At 42.5% G+C, this 10,238-nt stretch overlaps 2 protein-coding genes across 4 annotated transcripts; both read left to right on the forward strand.

Annotated features, from left to right (window-relative positions):
• The first annotated feature begins 857 nt into the window (after positions 1–857).
• On the forward strand, positions 858–8,252 carry LOC103718348 (uncharacterized). Of its 3 annotated transcripts, none has more exons than XM_008807127.5 (2): positions 858–2,461; positions 7,938–8,252. In XM_008807127.5, exon 1 carries the CDS (start codon positions 1,115–1,117, stop codon positions 2,459–2,461), a length of 1,347 nt encoding a protein of 448 aa, XP_008805349.1. In that variant the 5' UTR covers positions 858–1,114; the 3' UTR covers positions 7,938–8,252. The 3 variants fall into 3 exon arrangements, with proteins under 3 accessions (XP_008805349.1, XP_088571604.1, XP_088571605.1); XM_088715478.2 differs by having other exon boundaries at positions 975–2,461; positions 7,586–8,252; XM_088715479.2 differs by lacking the exon at positions 7,938–8,252 and adding an exon at positions 5,386–5,458 and having other exon boundaries at positions 975–2,461.
• Positions 8,253–9,278: 1,026 nt separating this feature from the next.
• On the forward strand, positions 9,279–10,238 carry LOC108511692 (uncharacterized). Its single transcript, XM_017845525.4, has one exon. The coding sequence runs from the start codon at positions 9,279–9,281 to the stop codon at positions 10,236–10,238; it is 960 nt and encodes a 319-aa protein (XP_017701014.2).

Raw genomic sequence — 10,238 nt, forward strand, 5'->3', positions numbered from 1 at the left:
TTTTTTTCTTCCTTTTGAAAACTGTGTATCAATTTACCTAAAAATATGTATCAAAATATTAGATGATTATTTTGCTAGGTGTATATCACTTGAATGCATAGTGTGTACTGATGAATATTATGTTCTGAAAACTGTGTACTGATTTACGTGAAGGTATGTATTGGATTGCTATTGGATGTGTATCAAAAAAAGCTTATAGTATAAATCAGGAAGCAGATGAGTGTATATCACTTGATCATGTAGTATTTACTGGTGAAATCATATTTTAAAAACTGTATATCGATTTGCCTATTTATGTGTATTAGGATGTTGGATGATTTTATTGCTAAATGTGTATTAACTAGCAATATACTATATACTGGTGGACATCATATTCTGAAAACTATATATCGATGTAACTGTACGTATTTATTAGACTGTTACAAGACGTATATAAAAAAACTTACAATATATATATCAGGAAGCCGACGAGTGTGTATCACTTCACGCGAAAAAGAGGATCCGGTGATGTTTTTTCGTGCATAATCTCTATTAGCACGTATTTTTTTTTATTTTTAAGTTATGAATTGATGGATTTGGTTAGCTGAAAAAAAAATCTATTTTCACTTATCTTTCGAGTTTTTTTTAAATAAATATAAAATATGTGGCAAAAAAAAAAATCTCACCCTGTATAACGTACTATGGTGCCCTCTGACGAGATTTTTGTCAAGGCTAACCCAACCAAACGGCCTCATGATTTGTGCGTTCGAAACTGTAAAATAAATGTTATGATGCATGCGAAATAAATGTGGTTTTATCTTGAGAGTAATTGCTTGGATTCAATTTATTTTGCATGGGAAAAAGCTCTGGACTACGTACGACTATCTTTCATCTTTCCTCTAGGCATCGGTTCATATGCGAAGTGCAGCCTCTTCAATCACGCACCGAGATTTCCGCGCACAAATCTTCACGCATTTGCCTCCTTTCCACTCTGACACACGTGCAATTCTCGTGCGTACCCGAAAGGGAAAAGCCTCATCCAGACCTACCTCTACCGGCATCTCATCGGCTGCCGCCAAAACCCTAACCCTAAACTCCCCGCGCCCCCCTTCCTCCTCCTCCTCCTCCTCCTCCCATGGCGAAGAGGCGAAAGCCCTCTCCTGAGCCAGATCCCTCCTCTTCATCTGAAGAAGAAGAAGAAGAAGAAGAGGAAGAGGAAGAGGAAGAAGAAGAGGAAGAAGAATCCAAATACGACGACGAGGAGGAAGATGAAGCATCCGAGGACGAAGTAGAAGACGAAGAAGAAGAAGAAGAGGAAGAGGAAGACGAAGAAGAAGAGAAGTTAGACCCCTCGAACCGCGAGGCTATCCGCATGCTGTTGGAGCCCTTTGGCAAGGACCAGCTGATGGAGCTCCTCAAGGAGGCCGCCCTGAAGAACCCCTCCCTCCTCTCCCGGATCTCCGCCTCCGCCGAGTCCGACCCCGTCCACCGCAAGATCTTCGTCCACGGCCTCGGCTGGGACGCCACCACCGAGACCCTCGCTTCCGTCTTCTGCCAGTACGGCGAGATCGAGGAGTGCCGTGTCGTCGTCGACCGCAATACCGGCCGCAGCAAGGGCTATGGCTTCGTCCTCTTCCGCACCCGCGCCGCGGCCCGCAAGGCCCTCAAAGAACCCCAGAAGCGGATCGGCCACCGCATGACTTCCTGCCAGCTCGCTTCCTTCGGTCCTCCTGGTGCCCAGGGCCCTGCCCCCGACTCCACCGGCCGCAAAATCTTCGTCAGCGGCATCGCCGACCACATCAACCCCGAGCGCCTCCGCGCCTTCTTCACCCGCTTTGGCGAGGTCGAGGAGGGCCCCCTCGGGTACGATCGCAACACTGGCAGGCTCCGCGGGTTTGCCATCTTTGTCTACAAGTCATCCGACAGCTGCAAGAAGGCGCTGGAGGAGCCGAAGAAGTTCTTCGAGGGATGTGAGCTGCACTGCCAGAGGGCGGTCGAGGGGCTGAAACCCAAGATCCCTTCGGGGGCGGCAGCGGCGGCTGGAGGTGCTGCTGCAGTGCCGGCAGTCCTGCAGCCGAATGACCTGGCTCTCACGTATGCTTCGCAGTCGGTGCTGGGTCTGAATCCAATGGCGGGATTGGTAGGACAGACCCTCAACCCAGCTCTGGGGCTTCTGGGGCAGAACTCTGGGGTTGGGGTGCTGAATCCTGGAGCTGCGACAGTGGCGACAGCAGGGATATCACCCTCGTTGAATAGGAGCATTACAACTCCGCCACCTTATGGACTTGGATTAGGGCTTGGCGGGGGTGGGACGGGGGTCAATAGCATAAGTCCTAGTATTATTGGGAGTTATGGTTCTCAGGCAGCTTTGCAGGGTTGGGGGGTTTACCAGAACAGTCAGCTGCCTTCAACAACTTCGATGAGGTCTCAATCTGGCATTGGATCGATGGGTGCTGGCTTGCCATCATATCTCGGCCGCTAGGTAAGTAGTTCTGATGATCAATTTTTATGTCAAAATCTACTCCTATTTGTTGGATATGCAATGTTCATGCCATAAATTTTCTGGAAGTAAATGATTGATTTGAAGTGAAGACATTGACAAAGGAGGTTAAAAAAAGAAATGGAAGCATTCTAGCCTTGACAAAAAAGTATGATCTACCGTGAAAAACAATGAGAAATCTGTAAAAAGTAGAACTAATGCCCTGGACATCTCTCATAAAAGTAGAACTAATCTCTAAGACTAACTTTGTTTTCTTCCTTGCTCCCTTGTGGACCCTAGCTTGATTAAGCTCTCCGGATGGTGTTGACTTCCCTCTGCCAAACATTGCTGCAAAACCTTTGCCTGCCCTCTTGTCGAACATCGTCTATTTAACTTTGGTTCTCCCTTCCCCTCTAATCTTCCTTAGCTCTACAAAACCTTTGCCTGCCCTCTTGTCGAACATCGTCTATTTAACTTTGGTTCTCCCTTCCCCTCTAATCTTCCTTAGCTCCTGTCGGTGAGCTGTTAGTCCTATGTGTCTGCCAGGAGGTTCCTGGCAATCAAAGATTGGATGGGGTGGGTATACACACCTTTGTAGCCATCAAAGGCAGTTTTGGAGGGTTTTGTGTGTAAGGGAGAAAAGTTGCGGCTTGATTTTCTTTTTCATGTTTCTTGATGTTGGGCTAGGCTAGGCTAGGTTTGGGGTAGCACTTTTCTAGCTTGATCCTATGTTGTTACCTGGCCGAGTTTGATTGATCTCAGTCTAGTTTTGATCTTACTTTCCAAAATACCTATAAAATGTGGCATTTACTTTTCGCAACAAAAATTTGAATAAAAATATTGGTACAGTTGGTCAAAATCGATCCTTTTTGACAAGTATTCATTTTTATACTTATGCAAACTTCTTAACTATAGGGAAAATGTGGTAAGATATCCCCTGACAAAATGTGAAAGCCAATGAACTTGCTTATCTTTTTTTTTTCTTTTGCCCAATGATTCTAAGTCTAAATATTGAAGAATATAAATGGTACTTATTTATTTATTATTTTTCCTTTCATTTATTTTTATAAAACTGCTTCAAAAGATGTTTAGGTGATTTCAATCCGAATTTTTTATTTCTTTAAAGAAAAAATATGTTTCACTTTTGTTATAAAACCTCAATATTTTATTTATCTGTTATTGTTGGTAGCTTTTGTCTCAGCTTTACGAAAGCGAATGATGGTAGATTATGCATTATCTTCTGATCTAAAGGGCCAAAAAGAAAGCTCCATGTAAATGGAAAGCTTGCCTTGTAGCTCACACTAGTTGTGCACTTTTAATGTTTGTTGTTAAGTCTCTCTCCTCATGATTGCAATTTTTGCAATATATGTTTCTTGGCTCGAACAAACTAGAAATTTGATGCCAAAAATGATTAACTAAGAAGATATTGTGAATATGATTGCCCTCTACCTGAATCATGGTTTTAAATACTACTAGAAAGCGACTGTAACATCGGTGCCATACTATTAGGCCATATTGTAGTACCTGGATGCATCTGGGTTGCTGAAACAACATAAAACATGGGATCTAGATTGAAACGGGGCGAAATCCATTGGGTTGATTGTTAATGAGTCTGGTTTGGCTGGTCGGACAAAAAAAAATCGTGTGTTTCAGTTGAAACTGGTCAGTATCGACCGATATAGGGGCTGGTTTAACCAGTATGCATGTCATCTTGAGTGAGACAACATTCTTTTTGGAGGAAAATGCATGGGGGAGGGTTTGGGGGCATGTGGGTTGCCCTTGCTCCATTTTGAGGCATCTCGTGAGAGGCTCTGCCTCTAATTTGAGTTGATAGCTAGAAAGAGAGGGGAAGGGGAATGGAGGAGTGTGAGGTTGGGAGCCCTTGCCGGCAGCATGCACATCAGGGTTGTTGGATTGGATGAACCTCTTCCCCTCCCTTGTTTACAGCCATAAATTGGCAAGAAGTGGGAAAATTAGGGAAAACTGTCTCATTTTTTTTTCAGTTGGCATGAAATTTTGATGTGCTGTTTTCTTTGAGAATATTTTATTTTTTACAAACTATTATTATTCTTGGATTAGAATATTAATAATAAGTAGAAAACAAAATTTGGGATGGAAAAATTGTAGCATAGCTGCATTTGTAGTGTTTTTATACTATAATTTTTTGGTTTAGATCAGACAATCTGGTGGTGCATTTGGGAGCCCCGAGCATAAGCTCAAAATTGTGATCAATTTTATATTATCCCATCAAAATAATCATCTAAAACACTTTGGTATCACACCCATCAAAATGCATCTAAAACACTACAAAATGACAAAGTGAGACTGATAGCCTTGTTAGACATAGAAACACAAAGAAATGAAAAAAACAAAGAAAAATGAAGTTTTGGGCGTCCATGTATGATGCTGGGAAGCAATCCCGTACTGTATGTTGGTACAAGACAACAAATACCTTACTGGTTTGACAGACACCACCTTTGTACAGATTTTAAAAACCATGGTTAGAATGCCTTAAGAGCTTACTCTACATAGGGATTATGGAAACAGCATGAAAGACGAGAAAACTTCTTTTCATTTAGAAAAATGAGCATAACATTGATTACTTTTAGAAGTTTTCTATCATTCCAATGACCCTGATATTCTATCTTGGCAGATTTGCTTTGCGCACCCTAGTATGATTTTTGTTCCAATTGAGTCCTAGGCTGTGTCTCTCCTATTCAAAAATCATACAGATTATGTATTCCAATGACCCTTGTCATATATAATATTTCAATCACACACTTGCATACACCTTGCATCAGGTTATCATGTATTATGGTGATGAATGCTGAATGATGGTGGAAATTTCTCGAACTTTCAGATTTAGAAAATTGATACAGAAACGACATTTGATATTGGGACTAAAGCTTTGTGGTATTCTGTTGCAGCAAGGATTACACAACAAAGCTTAGAACTTAGCCAAACTACTTTGTAGTCTCGATAATATGTCACCTTTTCACTTATGGGTAAGTTTGAAAACCTGTATGTGATAAAATCTTGCCCTAGTTCAGATGAAGGTGAACTGTTTGATATAGAATATAACCATTTTCAACAAATGAATAATTCAGTACTTAGCCTTGTAAATGAACTGTTTGATATAGAATGCCAATCTATGTTACACGGACTTGGGTTCATGCGTCAGGTGCTGGTGCTGTGTCAAGCATTGGATCCTTTTGCTTTCTAAGAATTTTTTTCCTTATGGAGCCGTGTCTTCCGATGTCCATGTTTCTGTTTCCTCTCTCTCTCTCTCACACTCTCACTCTTTTTAACAAAGACGTTAACTTTTAAGCATAAGTCAAGATTGAAAGTGATGTGATTATTATTATCCTTTCAATAAAGATTGACTATTCGTTGATGTAAATCCTTTCAACAATGATGTTTGCTGTTGAAGCACTATTTAGGCACTTGGTGCCAGATGGTGTTCACACTAGAGAACATTATCAAAAAAGTGCATAATTAATGAGATAAAAAATTGAGGAGAACTTGACATATTACATATTTTTTTTTGAAATGAAAGGTGGAGCTAGGATAAAGAATTAAGCCTATTTGTTCGTTTTAAGTGCGGTGAGTGGGAGGTAATTTTACCAAAGTGACCTTGGCTCCTCTGGACGGAGACCACTTTGGGCCATTTCTTCCATTTGTGGGCCATTTCAGTTGGCTTCTGATGGGCCAAATTGACTTTGGGTGCTTAGTTAGAGGCAACCAAAGATGCCTTCAATTTGATTTAAGTGTTGCAGAAGAGAACTCTGCAGGTGAATTAGGTAGAATTCAATTATTTTCCTTTTTTATGTGATGATTCATTACTTTATTGGTTGATTTTTTATCAGAAATTGTTCTGAACATCTCCAAAATAAAATTTAGAAAATTAATATAAGTGGTATGCAACAGGTGAAACTGTAATTGTTGATTCAAACTGATCGGTTTCTTCTTCCATGGTTGAAGGAAGACTTGATTTTCTTTTATATGCATCCAACACAAGCATATGAAGGTGATTGAAAATGATCGGTTCCTTCTTCCATAGTTGGAAGGAAGACTTGATTTTCTTTTATATGCATCCAACACAAGCAATATGTAGGTATTCTGATCAAGTTAGAGTTGTGAAAGTTGCTAAGGGTATACTTTTTCTGATAAAAAAACTATATAAGTGATGGCTTTGGTGACTTCAAAGAATGATAACTTTATGAAATATGTGTCATAATTGTCTGGACTAAGGGAGATTTGCTAAAGCTCTATATGCTGAGAAGCTTATTATTTGGACAATAAAGCCCAAGTCACCTGCCCAGTAAGGGGAGTTCTTCAAAACCTGCCTGCTTGTAGATACAAAAGCACATATATCAGCATCTGTCACCTAGAGTTTTTGGAAGGTTTGGGCAAACTTGTCCATTTAAAATCTATTGCGCACAGAAGGACCCTCATTACAAAATTGAGGGATTCTTTGATCTCTCTCTCTCTCTCTCTCTCTCTCTGTGTATGTGTGTCGAGTTAGCAGTGGGCCTAAAATGCTGAATGTGACTCTCCATTTGATTTAACCTTGGCAAAGAAATCTTAGTGATGATAAATTTCGGATTATGTGGAGATAAAAATATGTGAGAATAAAAAAAGTCATTAACCGTTTTAAATCTTAGTTAAAGACATTTTATTGGATTTCATTGCATTTTATGCACTAACTAGCGGTATATATCAAGATCTACATGGTTAAAAGTTGTTTGGGTTTGGAGAATATTTGCTCAAATTATCATTTTTGTACTTCCTATTAATTTGAGTTAGTAAAATTTGGCTGGAGTCATAACATTTGAAAATAGCCTGAAATTAGTGCATAGTACTTGAGAGGAAATGAACTTGTCTGTAGCTTGAATTTGTGGTCGTGGTTGTGGATTATCCAGGAAGGTGGGCAGGAGAAACTTTTACGTATATAAGCTGCTTTCTTTGATCTCATAGTATTTAATGCCTGTAATCTATCCAGTGCTCTAATCATAGATGATGAGGTGATGTGTTTTCTTTCATATGTTCCCAATATGTGAAAAGTTGTAGATTCATAGATCGTCAGGTGATGCTTATAGATTATAATATGCTAAACTTTTGGTTCAGGACGACAGCCATGATACAGTAGCATTGGCCAGAGCTATTGGTCTGCATGATATAACGTTTCATCTCCGAGTATATTTTTCTTTATGATTGGTTGAGACTGCAAATTTATTCGACATCCAATGGATGCATGGAGATGGGGCATGGGAATTAAACTTATGATGAATTTCTATGTTGTTTAGATTTATTATCTCTCTTCTTCATTTCTTGCTTTCTTCATATTCATTTTCCCCCATGGGGACTTTGTTTTTTGGAAAAAAAACACACAAGAATGTTACGAAGCTGCCATCTTCAAGCATGGGGTTTTTTGAGTCGTCGTAAAATGTTGTGACATAAGCTTGTTTCTTTCTGGCAGGAGCCTGAAGGAGGGACATGGAGATGTTTCCTACTCTTAGCAAAAAGTTGCAAGCATTTCAGCTACATATGTTGGTTAGTGTAGTTGGTGCCGTCTCTCATGTTTATAGCTGTACTCCGCTGTTGTTTGGCAGACATTTATGGATCACTGCTCTGGATTTTTGAGGATCATGTATCACCTAGCCACATTGTCAGGAATATTTCCAATCACCTTTATGTTTTATGATGCTTTGATTGGTAGTTGATCTAGGCCTTTTATGTCGTGAATTGATGTGTCAGGCTTCTGCACCTGTCTGATTTATCATTACTTTTAAAATTAAGAGATCAAGGTTAGTGCTACTATGTGTATTCCATCGTGTTCCTGGAATGAACCCCAAGCTGGGTTTTTGGTGCCACAAGGGCTGGAGTGTTCTGATATGGCCATTCCTCCCCAGCAGTTCAGCCAAAAAATCTGGGGTACATGAATTTTTATGCTCGTCAAATTTATTGATTTGGACTGGTAGTGCCATCTTAAAGTTCAACTATTGTGTGGCTTTTGGTGGAGATATTCAGATCTTTAACACCAATAGAATTGGATCTCTTTATCAAATTAGAATTAGGGCACAAGACAGTGGATTTCTTCATGTCGGAGGATATATCAACTGATCTGGAAATGATAAACATATTGAGTTTATGTTGGTTACTATTGTTAATACCTTTTGAACATCAGTGTTTGATAATCGATTTCTCAAGAAAAAAAAGGGTTAAATCGTCTGCAGGAGTTGTTCTGTAGGGAATGCTGTGTTTTGTTTAATGATGAATGTTCCATTTCGATGGTTCGATTTCATAATATAAAGTATCTAGTTATTGCACGACTTGTGTGATGGGTCGACCATCTTAGTGCTCAATCTTTACTCTCAATCTTTATGTGGCGTGAGATCGGGAGGTACTTGCCGACTGTGTCGGCTAACACCAGGTGGCTGATAGGCGATGGACGGAGCATCGATGTGATTTGTGATCCGTGGGTGGATACCCTTCCTTTGAGATACTGGCCGACGATGGTGGATACGAGGCAGCAGAGGGGCACCGGGTATGCGACCTCCTAGCAACAGGGAGGACAGAGTGGGATGAGATCAAACTACATCAGTTGTTCGGGGCACATCTTGCTGAGAGGATTCGCTCCCTACCAGTACCAGGATGCGAGGGGCCAGACGTCCGGGTATGGGGCACTTCATGCAGGGCCAGTGTCAGGTTGGGTGATCTGTCACGAGTTATCCAGCAGGAGCATGAGCGGGGACCGAACTACACCTGGATATGGAGGTCCGGGCTCCACCCGAGGGCAGCTCTCTTTTTGTGGAAGGTGATGTGGGATCGCCTTCCGACGAGTGCAGTGCTGAGTAGGCGTGGTTTGGGGATCCCTGCGGAGTGCGGGGCTTGCGGCATAGACGAGTCTGTGGACCATGTACTATTTCGGTGCACTTGGGCGAGGGCGACATGGCAGTGGACAGGTATCCCGGAGGTGGCGTGGCGGGAGAGGAGATTCTTCCTTCAGATGATACGACAGTGGTTGGCCAGTACCGGGACACATCAGGAGGCCATCAGAGCGACTTGCACAGCCCATCAGATCTGGCTAGCAAGGAACGCTCGTACTTTCAGCGAGCGCAGGATGTCGCCGATGTTTGTTGCGGAGTCTGCTCGTGCACTGGCGATGGAGCCCAGACTCACCATCCCTTCAGATATACCCTTGATAGCTCGGGACACCTGGGGTTCCTTCTCTGCTCAGGCAGCTTCTCGGACGGTGTTTTTCACTTGGGAGCCCCCACCTCCGAGTTTCCTCAAGGTCAACTTTGACGGGTCAGTGTTGGATGGAGGTACGCGAGGCGGGGTAGGCTTCGTTATACGGGACCCTCATTCCAGGGTAGTGGCAGCAGGCGGTTGCCAGTTGTTCGACATATCAGTTCCAGGGGCGGTGTTGCGAGCTGCCTGGGCAGGTCTTCGCCACGCGCGGCAGGTGCTGCGGGCTAGCTCGATCATCCTGGAGGGCTATTCGGCTACAGTTATTGGGTGGATCCGGCAGGGACCGAGTGGTGAGAGCACAGACCATCCTCTGATCCGGGACATCGGGATGATGGTGAGGGATGGCGCGTCCTTTCAGGCCACGCATGTATTCAGAGAGGCCAACGGGGCGGCCGACTGGGTGGCTGCATACGCGGCCCACCACTCAGGATACGCCCTGTGGGCAGGAGAGAGGGAGCTGCCATTGGCACTTCGTGAGATTATGTATTTTGACTTTCTTGGCTGTATTCGGACACGTGTTGTCTGA

The sequence above is a fragment of the Phoenix dactylifera genome, chromosome 2 (genome assembly GCF_051530095.1).
Source record: "Phoenix dactylifera cultivar Ajwa chromosome 2, Ajwa_hap1_PhDact_Kaust_v1.1, whole genome shotgun sequence".
In the NCBI taxonomy this organism is placed as follows: domain Eukaryota; kingdom Viridiplantae; phylum Streptophyta; class Magnoliopsida; order Arecales; family Arecaceae; genus Phoenix; species Phoenix dactylifera.

Coding starts and splice junctions, on each gene's coding strand:
- LOC103718348 (XM_008807127.5), top strand. CDS start 1,115: ATGGCGAAGAGGCGAAAGCCCTCTCCTGAGCCAGATCCCTCCTCTTCA.
- LOC108511692 (XM_017845525.4), top strand. CDS start 9,279: ATGTGGGATCGCCTTCCGACGAGTGCAGTGCTGAGTAGGCGTGGTTTG.